Source organism: Sinohyriopsis cumingii, unplaced genomic scaffold (assembly GCF_028554795.1).
Source record: "Sinohyriopsis cumingii isolate HCF-2022 unplaced genomic scaffold, ASM2855479v2 utg001237l, whole genome shotgun sequence".
Taxonomy (NCBI): Eukaryota; Metazoa; Mollusca; class Bivalvia; order Unionida; family Unionidae; genus Sinohyriopsis; species Sinohyriopsis cumingii.
In genome coordinates, this window is record NW_028315973.1 from 1,569,801 (window position 1) to 1,590,017 (window position 20,217).

General features: G+C 35.3%; 1 protein-coding gene across 1 annotated transcript in view; it reads right to left on the reverse strand.

The window, feature by feature from the left end:
* Positions 1-11,196, reverse strand: part of LOC149772709 (uncharacterized) — a 117,478-nt gene extending 106,282 nt beyond the window's left edge. Inside the window, exons 1-2 of the mRNA XM_089947459.1 lie at positions 11,098-11,196; positions 3,018-3,314 (exon numbers count right to left, since the gene is read on the reverse strand). Of these exons, the coding sequence (XP_089803585.1) occupies positions 3,018-3,314; positions 11,098-11,100 (300 nt within the window). The 5' untranslated portion in view covers positions 11,101-11,196. The remainder of the gene's footprint in view (positions 1-3,017; positions 3,315-11,097) is intronic.
* Between the last annotated feature and the right edge of the window lie 9,021 nt (positions 11,197-20,217).

The following is a 20,217-nucleotide window of genomic DNA, read 5'->3' on the forward strand; positions in this document are numbered from 1 at the left end:
TTTTAATTTATTTACTTGGGCCCTGGGTGACCGAATGGTCTATGGTGCTCGTCTTCGGAGACCACTCACAATCTCACCTCTGTCCACGTGAATTCTAGTCTCGGTTCTTCCCGGAATCTTTCATAGATTCTTCCTCAACCAGATATACTGGTCGCCATGTAAAACCTTTTAATGCTGAAAAATGGCGTTGAACCTTACAAAATCAAACTAAATTTATTTACAGTTGTGTTATTTCACAGAACATCTTCGCCATAAACATGTTACAAGTCGTCATAGATTTCGGCCAGTACGTAATTAAGAAGCGCCCACACTTTGTTCCATCGTCAATAAATCCATATTTTATGGTATGTTCTAAATCAATGTTCAAACATTCATATACTAATGATATACTTGAGCATTTGACACTACATGCACGACGCACTCGTGCACGAAGACTAAACTGACTCAATATTGAAAGATCGGCATTTTCATGCATATGTAATGTACGTGAGTTTAGGCATTAAAGTAAAATATAGGGATCATACCTATCTTTTCAGGTATCGACTTTCGCCGAATACCGAAGGGTTTTTTGAATCTAGAGTCCAAGGGGACAGGGTTTCAGCACACCTGAGTGATTTCGCGAAGGTTGATACCAGGTAAATAAACCCAGGTATATTTTCTATTCTTCCATATGAACAAAGCAAAGAAAAAATAAATGTATAAGATGCACTAAGTTCTTTATTAAAAATGCTGATCCGGTACCTAGGTTTCTCTGGTTCCTTTTTGGGGCGGGGATTTGCGCCAGCTCCTGATCAGCAGATATATGACGGATGAGCGCCTCACAGGAGTGGCAACGTCTACGATCTGCTGCAGAATAACCACTATGGCCAATCGTTCAGTATAACATATTTCATTTCTGAGGAATAAAACAGCTGCCATATGTTTACCATATAATCACATCAAATTATACAGATTCAGAACCGTTTTTCGATTTAAAAGCTAATGAGAATAGACATAGATTACCTTGAAAAGATTAGTTATTATAAAAATCCACTTTACGCCCATCGTTTGTTTTTCTTTCTTCTTTATCTCTTTCTATGTATAATGTATCAGGGAAGAACGCACGTTTAATTTCTCTACTTAAAAAAAATCTCGCCCTTTGGCGACTGGAAAACGTAACTGGAATGGATGTTTTCAATTAATGCACACACAATGCTGAGTGAAGAGTGATTTGTATTGGGTGTGGCCAGGAAAAAGATTATGTGGAACCACACACCAAGGCATCAATGCCGCTTTAAATTCAATATCGAAACACAGATTCCAACAATGCTGCTCCCCTAATTTATATAAGAATGAAAGGCAATTATAAGAAATTTTGATACGCCACTCATAATCCCGCCGAGTTTATGCAATATATATATATATATATATATATATATATATATATATATATATATATATATATATATATATATATATATATATATATACACATACATACATATATATATATATATATATATATATATATATATATATATATATATATATATATATATATACACATACATACATACATATATATATATATATATATATATATATATATATATATATATATATATATATATATATATATATATCACACACACACACATACACACACACACACACACACACACACACACATATATATATATATATATATATATATATATATATATATATATATATATATATATATATATATATATATATATATAACTAGCCTGTGCGCTTTCGACCCTTTTAATTAGTCTTTTTCAAAGGCAATTACAAAACATAGACAAGACAAACAAATAAAAGAGAAAAACGGTTATGTTTGCAAAACTGTACATTTCTGCTTCGGCAGGAATTAAACCTCTAACATTATTATGTTCGAACTAGTTTCTTTCAACTTGTTATTGATACTGGAAAACATATGTATTGACATAGAAATTGATGAGCCATAACGACATCTGTTATTTTATGTAAATTTATGTAAGCGCAAATTATATCCCAGATATTTCATTGTTATAGTAGTCATAGACTATTAAGCAAATTTAGAGAATTATTTAAAAGAAAATGTATCGGCTGCAAAACATAATTTTATTTGTGCATAGTTGTCTTTTTCTAGTCTTCTTGGTTTAAATCGCTTGGTTTCAATGTTCTAAGGCGGCGTATCCCGTATGATTCCTTTTCTGTCCTGGTTTGGGAACTCCAGCTGGGGTTGTGAGCAATTGCAATAAGTGTTATATTACTGAAAGTGTGGCTAGGGGAGGAGAAGTGTTCTGCGACCGGGCTTCTGTACAGCTTCTTTGTCATCCGATCAGATCTATGAAGGTTGATCCTTTTGTGTAGCTTTTCAGTTTATTCGACATGCTGAAGGCTACAGATCTTACAGATCTTGATGAAATAAATGATATTATCTGTTTTGCATGTTTTGCACGCTTTGTTCGGACCATGTATGTTTAGTTTTTCTCTAGTAACTCTGCTAGAAAATATCCTGGTCTCTATCATATGTTGACAGGTTTTGCCCCTTTTCTCACCACAGAGGCCAGATTGACTAGGGTGGTCTTGATTAGTGATTGACGTTAGCTTTGCCCTGATCAACCTTCATAGATCTGACTGAATGACAAAGACGCCTTAGAAGATTGAAGATTTCTAGGTCAGTACAAATATTTTCCAGTTTCAGCACCCAATGAAAGAAACTAGTTAAAACACAATAAAGTTAAAGGTTTAATTCCTGTAGAAACAACCATGTAAAGTTTTTCAAACATAACCGTTTTTCTGTTTTATTTATTTGTCATTAAAGAGTCGAAAGCGCTCAGGCTAGTTAGATACTAGTTTTGCACTGTTCATTGTCAGTTTATTGCATTTATCTTAATCAATCCCTGACGCACGTGATCCCTTGATGGGATCCAGCGCACTTGAAAGGATTGTTATTCGGCATACATACATACATACATACATACCTACATACATACATACATACATTTAAATGAACAATTTCTACGTACGTTTCTATGCAGGCCTATCCAAAACTCTTCATTAAGGCTTGGCGGAAAGTGTCGGGTAAGAAAATCATCATCGTCGCTGCCTTTGATGAAAAAGAGAGTTGACCCCATCGCTTTACATGCCGTCATGGCATCAAACCAACCCTTAGAGTGCCTGGTTACAAATTTTCCACATGTCGGTACATTGCTTGTACTGCTGTTGCTACTTTTGGTATTCATTTTCCACCCTTGGAAGCAGGTCGGTATAGCCATCTCCGAAAACCGCACCAAAGACAATATTAAAAACAGGAAACCTAAAACCTATAAAATGATATCATGTAAATATCTACGTCTAACGAAATTATTCTTATATTTATTAGTTATATTATCTTTATAATTACTTGCATGTGTACACCATTATATGTGTTAATTTGTAATTTTCTGCCAGGAAATATTGTTACCTTTATATATATGACATTAAGACAAGATGGCCGCTATCGCTTAACCGGCTTGAAGCAGCTGTTCCGTTTTTTAGTGCCGTTTTCATGATATTTGTGCTTGTTGCCTGTTTTCATCGTCGTTATTGTGTTCATTATGTATTGGCTGTTAAATTCGTATGTGTTTCTTGATATCCTTGTTTTGGAAACGAGAACAATTAGACTTTTTCTCAGCTGTCTTGCTCCACTGTTTTAAACAAACCGCCATCACGTGATACTCGCCAGTCAACCCGTTTATGCTATGATGGACCCTCATTAATTACTTTAAATGATCACTCCTTGGCTCTCCACACTACACTGTGCTCTAGACTAAACGAACTGGGACCTCATTCATCATTGCCTAAATGTAAACAGAAGCGAGGAAAGAAACGTTGTTTCAAAGCTGGCCGGCGTAGAACAGGAAGAAGAATCCCAGTTATCTCCCTTATCTCGGCACAACCATTTAAAAACAATTGGATCGTTAATTTAGATAACCTAATTCAAATCCCTATTAATTCGTCAACCTTTGTGTCAACTATCCAAGAAATACCTCTGCGCATTGCATTATTCAATGCCCAGTCAGTAGGACCACCGGAAAAACGTACAGAAATAGTTAATGTTATCAACGACCAAAATGTTGACATATTTTTCCTGACAGAAACATGGCTAAAAACATCAGGCGATGAGCCCAAGTGTACGGCTCTAACACCCATTGGTTACTCCATCAAGTCGTTCCCCCGTAATTCTCGCGGAGGTGGAATTGTTGTCATCACAAAGAACTCCATGATAAAACATCTTAACTACACCACGACATTCAATTTCGACCACACATCGTTTGAACTAGCCCAAACCACACTCACACTGGAGCAAAGGTCAGTCCATTTTTTCTGCCTATACCGCCCTCCTCCTAGTAAAAAAAACAAGCTGGCTGACTCTCTGTTTTTGGAGCAGTTTCCGAATCTCCTGGACTATGGAAATTTGATAGGTGGCAACCTGATTATTCTTGGAGATTTCAACTTTCACTTTGACTTTCCCGGAAACTCAAATACATCAAAACTCCTAGATTCCATTAATGTTTTCAACCTCAAACAGTCAGTTGACCAACCCACCCATAAACATGGTCACATTTTAGACTGGATTCTTCATAGACCTGATGATAACATTCTATGGTCCTCCCTGGTATCTCATGACCTTCCATCAGATCACCTCTGCATTATACGCCATCTTGACGTATGAGTCCCTAACCCTCCACCTTTATCTGCTACTAAGAGAAACCTCCGCATGATAAATAGAACCAAACTAATGCATGACATCCAAGCTAACCTAACAACTTGCTTACCTCCTACCGCAGAAAAAACTCGATAACTGTCTGCGTTCATTGCTTGACAAACATGCCCCAGCCACCAAGTGCAGAGTATCAATTCAAAAGTGTTCTACATGGTATAGCAGTGTTAGAGACCATCTTTGCACTGCTAAAAGAGACCGCCGTAAAGCTGAGAGGCTCTGGCTTTCCACCAGAATCACTATTCATAAGCAAATCTATGACTTTGCTAAGAAGAATGTCACAGATATAACCTATGCAGCGAAATCAGCCCACTACACGACTAAGATCATGGAAAGTTCCAGTTGCAAAGAGCTGTTCGAGATTACTAACAAGCTAATGTCAAGGAACAAATCAACACCACTTCCAACTACCTTCTCTCCAGTCGACCTTACGGACATGTTTGCAAATTTCTTTCATTACAAAGTACAAACCATTAGAGATAAGCTTGACACCACAGTTTCAATTGACTCGTCGTCACCATACAGTTGGGATACAGAATTTGAGCGGCAACCATTAGCAGTATTTGAACCTGTCTCTATGGATTTCGTACGTACAATCCTGATGAAGAGTGGACCAAAGTCATGTGAACTTGATCCGATTCCAACATCACTGCTGCTTGAGTGCTTAGATCCAGTATTGCCTTCACTAACTGATGTTATTAATAACCTCTCTCTCATCCGGGGAATTCCCATCATTTTTCAAAACTGCCATTGTAAATCCTCTGCTGAAGAAACCAACACTAGACCATAACGATTTAAAGAACTACCGCCCAGTTTCTAATCTCTTATTCATATCAAAAATCTAAGAAAAGGTTGTTCTATCCCATCTTGAATCTCATCTAAATTCAAACAGTCTTTATAGCAATGTAAAATCTGCATATCGCCCTTGCTTCAGTACTGAAACTACTCTTCTAAAAGTAGCTAATGACATTCTCTCTGCATTGGATAGCGGAAAGTTTACAGTCCTCACCCTCCTTGATTTGTCTGCAGCATTTGACACAATAGACCATGATATATTATTTCACCGTCTCCAGCATGTATTTGGCATTCATGATACAGCCTTACTGTGGTTCAAGTCCTACTTGGTCAACAGGACACAAATTGTATCTGCAAATGGAATACACTTCAGTCCAGTTGATCCATGTTGTGCTGTTTCACAGGGGTCTCTTCTTGAACCTGTTCTCTTCATTCTGTACACTCAGCCGCTCTCAAGTGTCATAGATCATCATCTAGTGTCTCACCAATTGTACGCTGATGACACCAAAATATACAAATCTAGCCACCCATCTGAAGTTGATGCTACCATCCAAGGTGTAGAGAGGTGCATTTCTGATGTGAAATCATGGATGACATGTAACAAGCTGTAGATGAATGATGATAAAACTAAGGCCATTCTGATGACAACACAAAGACTTTCTCATTCACATCCTTTACCTCAGACAATAAATATCAGCAACACCAACATTAAATTCACACAATCAGTACGAAACTTAGGTGTTACTCTGGACAGTACTCTCACACCGCACCAACGTGTCATGAACATATGCAAGGCTGCATATCTTGAGCTGAGACGCATCAGCTCATTTCGCAAATATCTTTCAGCTGATGCCACTAGAACACTTGTGTGTTCATTAGTACTTTCAAGACTGGACTATTGTAACTCAATTATGTCTGGTTCATCTCAATATCTGCTCCAGAAACTTCAAAAAGTTCAAAACACAGCTGCTCGGATCATACTTAGAGTACCACAATCAGAGCACACCTCGCCCTGCTCTGTACCCTACACTAGCTATCCATTCGATCCAGAATCAAACACGAAAATTGTTCTCTGTGCTACGTTTCACTGTCGTACTCTAGTCCAAGATACTTATCTGATCTCACCCTATGTGTACACACCAGCAAGAAACTCACGCTCCTCTTCTGACAATCGTATACACTCATTATTCCCACTATGAAAACAAAGTCATATGGACAGCGTTCTTTTGCATACCATTGCCCAGCAACGTGGAATGAATTGCCCTCTGAACATAGACACAAAGACACAGTGATCACATTCAAGAGTTCTCTCAAAACTCACTTATTTCGACTGCAAGAACAAACTTAAAGACCTAATAATGTTTCCTACCTGAAATATTCTCAGCATGTTTTTTATTTTTTTAATGTTTTTCTAATTTGATGGTGTTTGTTTTTGTAATAATATTATTATATGTTTTTTTATCTTATAGGTATTGTCTAATGTTGTAAAGCGCTTAGAGCTTCTAAAGATTAGGCGCTATACAAAGTCATTATTATTATTATTATATATATATATATATATATATATATATATATATATATATATATATATATATATATATATATATATTTCATCCTTCATGCAAAGTTGCAAAGAAAATTACCCTTAAAAATGAAAAATAAATTTATAAATATAATATAATTTATCGGCTTTGATCAGGGTATATTTTCCTGAAATCCCTACAAAATTAAAGGTATATATCTATACAATCGGTAGAGTAATTATAAATAATGAGTCAAACGTCGCTCCTAATACAGTCGGATGGAGAAAGAACTACATGTCTCAACAAGGTAATGATTTTGTGGCATAGAAATTCATTTCTCAACACGTTAATAATTTTGTCTCATTTCTTTAAATTTTTTTAAAAATATTTAGATGCCTGAATATTTATTAAATAAGGACATGATACTGGTTGTATTTTCTTTACCCGAGCTCCTTGTTAGAGTTGAGTTTTGGTTTGGTATGAGCAGTTTATTCAATCTTCACAATTTAATCAAGAAAACCACAGCACGATGATCCAGTTTTGCAAATAGTTCAGTCTACTTTGAACTGTTATTCGAACTCTTGCCACAAGTATAGAAATTATATCAATGTAAATATTAAACTACAACTAAATATAAGTACAATGACATTCATGACTTGCTGTACTGTCGTATCAAATATAATTTATCTTTCTAAAATCACGTTCTGTGTTATTCGCAAGAAAATGTCAAGTATTCTTTGTCTATTTATAACCTGACAATAACTTTCACATGACTGATCTATAGTGCGCTACCGATACTCAACAATCATATATCTTATTCATGTCTCTTGTACTTGCACTGGCCATACAGATAAAATAGCATACAGATAAAATAGCATACATATAAAATAGCATACAGATAAAATAACATACAAATAAAATAGCATACAAATTTCAAGAAAAATTTTAAGTGTAAAATGATCAGAAAAACAAGAACGTACTCTGGGCATGCACATATGTTCAAGTTAAAAAAGATTGGTTCTTGCTATTAACATTTTTAAATGTATCTTGTACGATTGGTTGCCCATATAATGTACTGAGTTTTGCTGAATCGTTGGAGCAACAAAGCAGTCACAGGCACGTCAAGACAGGTCCACCCTAGGTTGAGCCAATCACATTTTGACACTGTGCTGTTAAAGATACTAACCGACACTCGTGCGTCAATTTCTCTAAAGTGCTTAATGTTGAACTGTTGCATTATTAGGCACAAATTCAAACCATAGTTTTACAACTTCAAAACAAGAAAAAGACATATAAGAAGGATAACGTAATAATAGAGTTGACTCACATTTATGAGAAAAATTAAATATTTAAAGAAAATGGACTTGTAATTCCTGTCAAGGAACGCTAAATTGACATCAGTTAAATACTGTTATTTGTTAAGTGTTTTTACTGACGTCCGCGCGTCGGTATTCTAAGAGGCATGGAATAAAACTATTAAGCACCCCAGGTAAATACGAATTATATTCACATGTTATGGGTGAAATATTTGGAAAGTGGAAAAAAAAAAGTGCATATAATGAATACAATCTGCATTCGTGTTTAGTTCCAAGTTGTGGGTAGAACTTGATTCAAATAGCGCATGAATGCTTCTCGGCGTAACAGCCTTGACGTATCCTTGCACCATATCCAACTCGCTCCACCAACTCGAAACAAAGCAAAATGGTAGGTTGTTTTTTTGTTGGTATTCCAATGACTTGAAAAGCATGTTCTAGAAGTTTGAAGGGATAATTTGACCCTGGTGATGTGAGACTCGGTAAAATCAAAATCTAGCCTCACATTCCTGTAAGGTTCACTTGCACAAGCTTGCGTTTTACTTATTCTTCATGGCAAGGTCAAATGTTATGTGTTTATAATAGTCAATGTCAATCTATAAAGAATTATATGTCGTCCTCGTATAATACTACCACTTGCATGCACATGAAGTGGTGCCAAATATATCCTGGTATATTGTTTGCTTTTATGTTTTGCAGGTTTTAACGGCACTTTAGCTCTTTATTATAAATACATTTCAAAATACTTTATAATTATTTAGAGAAATTATTTCAAGAAAATAGCATGCATCTTTCAAAGTAATAAATGGATCTACAGTAAAATTGAGAAAACAAAACTAAAAGACCAAATTCCAGTTTCTACTGACTTCATCGGTAGGATCTCTGAACCAAACAAAGCGAGGCAGCAAACGTCTAGGAAAGAAAATCGGTGTCTTTGACCAGCGGCAAAGAACTACCCAGTGTAGATATGAACTGATCACAAAACACAACCCAAAAATTGATTAAGGAGCAACAATTCATTCGAACTAGAAAGTGATCCGGGATATGCCATATCGAATTTAATATAAAGAAGAACAGAATCGCTCATTTTTTACACAGGAAAAAACCCCGAAACTACATACAATTGGTGATACTGTACCATTTTTTAAAAGAATCCGTTGAATGGCCTACGCGTGTTTTGCTTCCTGGAGTCCTGCAAATTTGTGTTGTTTGGTTATAAGCACTCTTTGAAAAAGATCATGGCCTTCTTACATTGTAGGAAATGTGCAAGAAGTAATGACGAGAGTGACTTTATAAACCTTTTAAAAAGTATTGTATGTGATTCTCTTTGTTTTATTCTACATATACAACACACATACGCACACACACACACTGAACAGCATATGGTGCTTTGAAAAGAAAGAATGAACAGTGTTGTTTATATTTTCGTTTGTTATAGCGGTGCCTTTAAAACCTTATTGGTTATGTCTTGCTGAGGAAAAAAGAGCAAAGTGCCTTTCCCAAGATACACCGAGGAAGTCAACACGGGCTGAGCGGGCGTCAAGCCCACGAGCCTTCGATTAGGACTTCGACACATTACAAACTGATCTACCGAATCAGCTTTGACAGTAAGAGGGCCAGTTACCTTTGAGTTATGTGATCCTTTAATAGATGCTGCTAACAAAATCAAACTGTCTAATTTACAATGACGGGCAACCGTTTTTGAAAATGTTTATGCACCTTGTCATTTTAGTATCAAATTACTTTCAAACGATACGGAGGTTACAATTTTTTCTTGTCCAAAACGATTTCCCTGGCGCCGAATTTGAATAAATTCGACAAATTTACGAGAAATGTTCGCCGACTTTTTAAAATTCATAATTATAGAAGAAAACATTTACGGGACGTTTGTTCTCCAAAATCAAATGATGATGAACATATTATTCTGAAACAAATGTAAATTTGAATTAGGGAAGAAAAAAAACTTGCTACGTTCGATCTGGCATATATCTAATAAGCTTTCCCACATATATCCAACCAGGAATGTGTGTATGTGTTTGTTTCTGTCTGTATGTCTGTCTGTATGTGTGTGATTTGGATGTTTAACGTAGCTTTAACAATTATTCAGTCATATAGCTAAGATGTCTGCAGTATGGCATTTTATAGTGACATCTAGCACTGGGACATCATGCCGCAAACATGTAGCATGATGTCCCACCCAATCACATTATTCTGACACCAGCCGACCAGTCCTAACACTGACCTCTTAATGGTGAGCGCCAAGCGAGGAATCTGTTAGTACCATTTTTAAATAAGTTTTTGGCATGACTCGGCCTGGGATCGAACCCACGACTTCCCGCATCCGAGGCGAACGCTCTAACCACTAGACCACCGGAGCGGTCGTATCCAGCGAGGAATCCGTATAGCTATCTATTTATATCCTATTGCAAATTAATATTTTTACGAAAACGTAAGAAGCTATCTGAGATATTTACATTAAAGATGGTGACAACAACAGCTACAACAACAGACCTTTTCTTTTAAAAAACAAATGTTAGGATTTTTTTCACGGCTCGAAATGTTTATGAAATAAGACAACTACTTATACGCATCGTATAGTTTGTGAAAGTCATTCCACATTCCATAATCGGTAGAAATCAATAACACAGACAAACGTGTCTACGAAAAAAAAAAGAAAAAAAAAGAGGGAAAGAGGAAAAAGCTATTAACTTACCATTATTAAAGCTATGCTTGTACTGTGAGACAAAATCCAGACATTTTCTCCTTTAGTTCGTCTGCTTGCATATCGTACGATATCACAATACTTGTTCGCATCTTCGTATCCAGTTCACTCCTGTCAGATAGTATAAATCACCTGATAAGAACCGATATGAATTTGACATTTAGGATATTTGTCTCGGACAATTCTTAATTGATCGTTCAATATTACCCGCCTCATATTCTTTGATGATAAATAATTTTTTGAAGATAATTTCTTTTGAATTTTCTGTTGAACGAGCAATGGAGAATATTTGCAAGTTTATCATGAATATTTATTTTGTTCTATTTCTGGCAGGTTAAATTTTTGCAATTAGTGACCTGATCCACAAAAAAGAGAAATGCTCAGAAATTATATAGAGAGAAGGTATGATATTAAATGTCTTTTCCTTGTAATAAACAACACTATAGACTTTCGGAAACGGTGCTACATTATAAATTTCGTAACAGTAAAGTTCAAACGTGTTTTAAACGAAATTTACCAAATATTTGAAAATTTTCAAGTGTAAAGCTGAATAAAACCAACAAAAAATACATTTGTATTCTTAACTATGCGCACTGCAAACATTTTTCTATATATACAGCATCCAGGAATAAAGAATTTCACGCAATCTTCAGGAATAAGACAATGCCCAGTCATGTAATTCAAAGGTTACAATTGTTGTTTGTTTTGCAGGATTTATTTGCGTCGTTTCTTTCCCGTACTACTAGTATTTTCTTTCTCTTTTGCCAATATAAATAGTAATTATACTCCTCTTTGCGGACGTCTTCCTCCTCCTCCTCCTCCTACTAATACCACCATCACCATTAATAAATAATAATGGAAACTCTCCTTAAATGTTATCCTTTTCTTGCTATTAATATTAATATTATTATTATTAATATTATTGTAGCTGTTTTCATTATTATTATTATTATTATTATTATTATTATTAATTATTATTATTATTATTATTATTAGTAGTAGTAGTAGTAGTGGCAGCAGTAGTAGTAGTATTAGTAGTAGTAATCAAAATCAGCAAAATATTTTTTAACATTTTGTTTCCTTTTAAGATGGATCACAGTTAAAAGAAATGGGTTTAAACCTCTCAACACACAACTGCATTTGGGTAAATCTCTGCAATAGAAAATTTTCGAGTATGGACATTTGTGCATAAGTTGAGTTTCATTGTCTCGATTTTTATGACTTTCGCTGTAATTTGCTCCATTTTAGCACGTCTACATTTGCACTATCTCACTAACTTAATCCTCCTATTGACATGAATCTACAAGTTAGGTGGGGGCCCCGAATGGCTGAGTGGTGTAAAGCATTCTCCGTTACGGATCACTGCCATCTCACCTCTGTCTGCGTGGGTTCGAGTCACGGATTCAGCCAATGTGGGTATGTGAGAAAGCTTGCCATTAGCTTCTCGTGGGAGGGTGGTTCTTTCCAGGGGGTTTCCTGGGATCTTCCTCCACCATTAATACTGGCCGCCATGTATAGCCTATCTTGTGCTGAAAAATGGCGTTAAACCCTACAACAACAACAACGTTAGGTGTTTAATATGACACTTGAGATTTATAGTATGATAGATGAGATCCATAGGAATACAGATGAGGTCCATAATAGATGAGGTCCATAGTATGACAAATGAGGTTCATTGCCTGATAGATGAGATATATATTAAAACATATGAGGTCCGAAATGATCAAAAATGACTATAATATGAGACTGACACTGTATTGCATAATGTAATATTGCCTTTACACTAAATAAGATACTTGTGTCGTGTTATTTGTAGTTGAGCATGGGTTATTTAGATAACTCTTTACTGTGGTGGGAACTGGTAATATGTTTTCGAAAAGCGTGAGAATTAAACCGTGGTGATAATGTTTCATAGAGTGATGTTTGTACTTTACAATAATTACACGGATTCGTTTATGCCATCGGTTGAAGATCGATCCAGAGCCAGAACGCAACAGATGGTCGTTCTGATCCTAGTGACAAATTGCAGTTGTATGCGAAATTCTAGATTGACCTGAAAAACAAAATTGAATTTATACCTGAAATTTGACAGACTGCAATCTTGAAATGGATTAACCTGACATTTTTCATCCAATTTTCCATAAATAAAACATTTGTCATAAGCATCAAAAGCGAAACCAGGACAAGAGTAAATAGCAGAAATCAGCAAAGAACCGGTCTAAAGATTGTTAATAAATTTTCTGTCAATTTCAGGTCTACTAAGAGCTTCGTAGAGAGCGAAATAGAATATCTTTTAGTCATACGTTAATAAGATCACAATCAGACAAATGATTGTATTTCGTCACTTTTTGTATACAATGAATACGGATTCAAGAAGTATTGAACGATGGGTATTGACGACCTAATTTTATCTACATCAACCATTATATGCGAAATATTGGCTATAGATTAGTCTTCCCGCACCCATACCCTCTTCCAAGGATAATATCTTTTGGGCATATCGTCTGCTAAATAGCGGTGTCTCTTTCTTGGGTTAAAGCGCTGTTTTAATATTGATATCTTCCCGCGCATTTCTAAAAGTTTTTACTGACTTTCAACCAGCATTCCTAACAAATTTTACTGACTTCCATGCTGGTTGAATGTCAGCAAAGAGAGAGAGAGAGAGAGAGAGAGAGAGATATGAAACGTGTTTTCAAAGTCTTCACTTTATTAATTTGTGGCCTTTATTTGATGTTGCCAACAGTCCAGACCGTTCTACCCACATACTGTTGATTTGTAACCGGTCATTGGACCTGTGCAGTTTTCACCTAAAACTATGACTTGACACATTGCACAACCATGCTTCTTATATTCTGGTATCACTTGCTTTCAATTGTAGTTGTTGTTGGTGTAAATTGTGCTTTTAACACCTTACTGGCTACAAGGCTGAGGAAATGAGAGCAATGTGTCTTTATCAAGGACACGTCGGGGTAGCCATACTAGGATGGTCAGGGTGGGTATCGGAACCGCAATCCTTGAATTAAAAATCCGATTCTCTTTCAACTTCTTTAATTATTTCCTTTGAGACTGAAGGAAAGATTAAGAGCAGAATCGAATTCCAGCAAAACTCAAGCGACATATTTTCAGGGACACACATACGTAAAGGTACAAAGGCTGTTTTATCATTGGCAAACTAACGTCATAAAATCTATGAAATGGTTTTATTTTCACAAAATGTCTCAGAACGTTTTGTCATGCTGAAATTTCGCAGTAGTTCCAAAACAAACAATATAATATACCGTTATTATACCTCAATTTCAGGAATACATTTTGATATGTATTGTGAAACAGGGCCTGATCTAACCAAAACAACAACATTTCTCCATCAGCATTATTCCACTGAACGTTAAGGCTGGATATGGAGAATCCAAGCCACAGTTTCTCACATTCCAAATTTTTCTGACACATGCTAACTCCATTCATCTTCTTGTGAACACTTTTTCCACATCTTTTTTCACCGTGATTCACAACAATATGAAACTGCAATACAGCGACTGAATGTTACGTAGAATCGAGAGCAACATTTCACAATATCGTACTTACAAGTTTAAAAGCAAGCCTAATTTGGAAAGTGATATGCCGTGTAGAGTGACAGAAAACTCACACAACATAATTTTGTTTGAATAATATTCTGAATCTTTCTTTTCGAAAATACTGCAGGATAAGTTCATACTCGTCAGGTGTATATCGTTTCAGACAAACACCGGTTTTGAGATATCAAGGGATTGCAAGGCTCAACTTGTTTTGGCATCCCCTTGATTTCCAAAATACCTTTTAATCTCACATAATCTTTATTAGTTTGGGACAGTGGACACCACATTGGTATGATCGATATAATTAATAGTTCCAAGGACAGTAGTTAGGCTGTGCGCTCTTTCCTCCAGTCTCCTTCGAGGCCTTCTATTTGTTGTTCATGATTGGCTTATCTCATATTAGGAGAAGATAATCCGGCACTGCCCATATGGCAAGTCGAATCAGTCTTTTCTTAATACATTGCAGCTAAATCATCTAATACGATCTCTATTTATTAGCAATCCTTCTCAGAATCGACCACCCATCAGCTTCTTAACAGACTGTCCGCCACGTCTCTAAATAGCAAATAATAGCATACATGTGGTGGAGAACATTACTATAAACGGTAACTAAATACATCTCGCAAATGTAAGTTTTTTTAAATTACGCGATGAAGATTTCACAAAGAAGTATTTCGTGACACCATGTGGTCTTATTACAATTGTAGTCTGCATACGGACAAATGACCAGACTCTTCACACACACACACACACACACACACACACACACATAATTGCATACATATATAGTATATACACATACACACACTAGTATATAGTATATATACATACGAGCGAAATAATATTTTTTTTCTTCATTGCTATATTTTCACATGTGAAAATTTTAGATTTCCCATCATGTCATGTGGCTCTTGATGTGTGTACCTACAAATGTGGATAAAGAGTACCTTGTGAGCAAGAACAAATAAATAGAAACTGCCTTACATTTCAGACATGGAAATTAATCTTCGATAATGAAATCCAATCATACGCCGTTAGCGTCTCGCTGAAGTTATTTCCATTTACTCCCTTGAAAACAAAAAAACTCTTTGTGATGCATTTCTGAATGTGACTTGAATGGTTTTCAGATAGGGTCAAATAGTTTACAAAACGGCAAAACTATAATCTACTGCTTTCTTAAGCCACCTATATTTATATGATCAGGCTATAAAAGTGAGGTGAATTTATGAAAAGGGGTGGGGGCATGTTGTGCCGAAGAGCGAGTTTAATCCTCTAAACTCGATTCTGGAGCAAGTTTGGCACATAATAAAAAGAAAATTTTCTTTATGTTAATACCAGATATATTTTATCTTGTAACAACAAATACTAATCATTTTAACCCGCCATTCGCTTCGTCACTCTTTAAAATATCATGTTTTTGGTACCACATGCTGAAATATATCCGTTATTATTATTAGGGTAAGAAAATAACAACAACTACTACAACCACAGGCCGAATTTTAACTAGATTAAAAGCTACAATAGTCGATGTTAAATTTATTTTACAGGAAATAAATTAAATCACTATATTTAAATTTCAATAAATCAGGAAAACATCCTTTCACAGCAATAAAACAAAACTTACGACATAAATATGGTAGTGCTTTTAAACAAGAAAGTCACTAAGCTTTCAAACGAAGAGTACCCACGGGAGTCAATATTGCAGAAAAACATTTACAAAAAAACCCCCACCCCAAATAACAGATGGAAAACAAAATGCGGAAGGACTGTAATATTCCCATTGCGTCATCGCACAAGAATCAAACAATGATATGGGTATATGAACTGAGTTCGAAAGCTGCTATGTGACAAATAACCAATTAACGTTTCTTTAGTGCTGACGACGAACGACAATGACGCACGACTGAGAACGTTGAAGCTGCTTTGTCGACACCACTATCGACATGTATGTAATGGAAAACGAAAGAGGATTTTTAAAAGTATTGTAATAAATTTGGAGTATGCGCATTTGGTTATAGAGCCCCGTTTTAAGGAATTCTTACATTTTTGTGATTTCTTGTCTGATTATTGCAATTAGGTGCAATGTAAATTTTCCTTTGCCCGAAATAATTAGCCAATTACCAGGAGCAAATGTCACGGAGTAAAGTGTTAGTGAGTTTCCATGATGCCATGGTTCACTAGTAGTGGATTCAGGTCCAAACCGAATGAGTGTCCATAAATAATAAAGTCCCTTCTAAAATCTAGTGGTGTACATTGGTGGTGTGACTGCAATGGTAGTATTTAGGGTAGGAAACGGGTAAATTACACAATGAAATCAATAAGAAGGGACTCGGCAGATATCGTTTACGTCGCCATGGTGGCAAATGTAGTGCAGTTATACTGTCAGAAAGTGCCCGAAAACCAGAGTTTGACTGACCTAAGGTGGCGTAGTTAAATAGTTCCCTGTGTTAAGGGACAGTTGCATAGTTTCTACGACGAGAACTGCTGGCGGTACGGAAACGTAACGAAGAGAGGCCGCGCGGGTGTGCGGTTGGTGGGTATTTGGTTGTGAGATCTGAAGTCTTACACTGCTTAGAGTAAAGTTTATATTTAGCATGGACACGTCGGGCTTTCTAATTTACAACTGAAGTTGTATGGAAGTCTTTGGAAATTTGGGGTAAACTTATGACTTCTAGGGTTTGACGCCGCTCGGTCAAGTAAAGATCCCTGGCTTGTAACAGTATCTTTTTTTCCACTTTTTAAGACATGTCTAATTGTGTTTCAACATGACACACTCCAAAAAGATTATTTTAGACAAACAAATTAATTCTACAGTTTAAGGGATCGATGACGCAATTTTAAAGTGTGTTCACGGTTGAGATGTCGCTAGCACAAGATGGGTGGACTTCAGCTGAGATAACAATACATGGGACCTTACCATATCTGGTTCATTTCATGTATGCATCGCGAATAAATAAACAATATAAAATAAAAGTAATTCAAATTTATTATTAAATAAAATAATAATTAAAATGTAAATACTAATTATTGTTCTTTAAAAAAATATATATTTCAGACAATTCTTCCTTCATATCTGTTTTTTATGCTCCAACATTATTTATTATTATTATTATTATTATTATTATTATTATTATTATTATTATTATTATCATTAAGAAGAAGAAGAAGAAGAAGAAGAAGAAGAAGAAGAAGAAGAAGAAAAAGAAGAATAAAAGGAAGAAGAAAAAGAGGACGAAGAAGAAGACGAAGAAGACAATGCCGCCGTTACGTGCAAAAAGTCTTATATTCCAATTCATCTGAATAATACTGAATCTTGAAAGATATTGGTTCTAAACATCGTTGGGTTCCTTTAAACCCGGAAAATATCGATGTTTCATCACGTCATGAGTCATGTAATTTCTCCCTCGAACTGAAAAACCCTGAGATCTTTCGAATGTTTACGAATTAATGCAATGTCGATCGGCGTCATAGAACCAGGCCAAAATTAGTAGTTCCAGTTCAATACCCACGAATGTAGTTCTAGTCTATTTTTAGAACTTTTTTCCTCTCTCATTTTGGTGGTGATAGAAGAGTTATATTTATGCATTTTTGGTAGGGTTTTAAATGTAATTGTTAATCTTGAGAATATGAGCTCAGGGTGTGGTTTTCCGTGTGTATTTCGGTGACAGTGCACAGTGAGTAAAAAGGTAAAAAGGGCTTGGTGATGATCCGGAAGTGAAATCTGTGTTCTGGTTAATATGCTGCTCTGTTGACAGTCTAGCCCCTCAAAAATATGCAGGTCTACCATTGACAAGAACTTCACCGTGATGTCATCTTTGAAGGTATTTTAGATTAACATATGATTTGTATTGATTGTCACACAGTGGAAAGGTCAGTATTGAGAAACAGAAGTTGAGAACATATAGTAAAATTAATTGTGTTCTGTGTCCACATCCGTTGGTAAACCGATATCATTCAAAAACTGGAAAACAAGACTTGATGACAACAGCGTTGAAAATATAAGAAGTCAACAATACGCTTTGTCGGATTTGTCTCCTGTCTAAGTTCGCGATTCAAAGTGCCACAGCTGATCACCAATATTCACCCGAGTTTTATTTTCATCTAGTGTGTACTTTTTCTTCCCAGATCCGCTTGACAAAATGAGTTTGCATCTCTTCATTCCCTCTTTAATCAATTTGTGCGCCAAGTGATATTTTTGTTATTAGATTAGACACTAACGGATTTTGTCAAATTTATCATATTGATACTTTTGAGCACTCCCGAAAAGAAAGAAAAAAAAATGAATTACGAACGTAAGCATTTTACAATTCATGTATGAATTACACCTAAATATAATTTTAATTATTTTAATTTCTTAATAATAATAATAATAATAATAATAATAATAATAATGATAATAATAATAATAAAGAAAATTATTTTTAGGTGCAATTCATACATGAATTACGTGAATTACATGAATTACGAGGTACCACCCCTTAATTCTAAACTGAGTATTCGAACCCCGTTTAAACTTAACATCTTGGTTATTTAAAAGAACGGTTCATTTCAGCTAGCTTTTTTAACACATCCTTTTAATCCTTCCAAACATTAATTTGATCTGAATAATGGCGAAATTTATGACAGACGGAGGCATTAGGGCTTTAAAGTCGGGAAAAATCAGGTGGTTTTGATGAACGTTTGAGTCATCTTTTAATTCAGCTGGAAATGTACCTATTTTGGTGTCTATTTCAATAAATTATTTCATCTCGTATACTACACGAAGTTTTGAACAGCATGTGTTATAGTACTCATTCGTAAAAGGGAATACACATAATCCTTGAAATGACCGAGGGTGTAATTTGTTGAGTAAACAAAGATATATGTTTTATGATCTTTTTGTTGATTAGGTTCTTTTTTCTAATTGGGAAAAAGCGTTCGACCGTATTGATAGGAGCTTACTTCATCATAAATTAGTAATTGAAAATATTAGTATTAAAATGCTTACGATACTGATAGCCAAATATACAAAGCTTGTGTGAAATCGCCAAAATGACTTGACAGAAAATAATATTGTAACATCTAAAAAATGAAGATCAACATGAAAACAACAACAACAACACAAATCAAAACAAAAACAACAATATAAAGACAAAAAAAGAGAGAAAATTATAGTTTTGAAAAGGTGTGGTATTTGAGAGGATGTGAAAGTTGGTAATTTGGTGATTGCATGACAGAGACGGTATCTTATTAAAACTCTCTTGGTTGCGTATTCTCCTCATGTATACGTTTCACAAAACTCTAGCAGCATAAGCGGCAAAGGCACTTGATAGTCTGACGGCTATACTTAATCAGTTTGGTAAACTGTCTACTAATCTTGAATTATGGGTCAGAAATTTAAAGTTTTTACAAAGCAACTGGTACTGAGGCTGTAAATATTTCATTGTGTAAATACGTTATTAGTATTACAAAGCACACTCAGAATACTTTTTATTCTGTAAAATGCCAATGCACGTAGTACAATATAATATAAGTCTTAAATACTGGTTCCAATTATTAA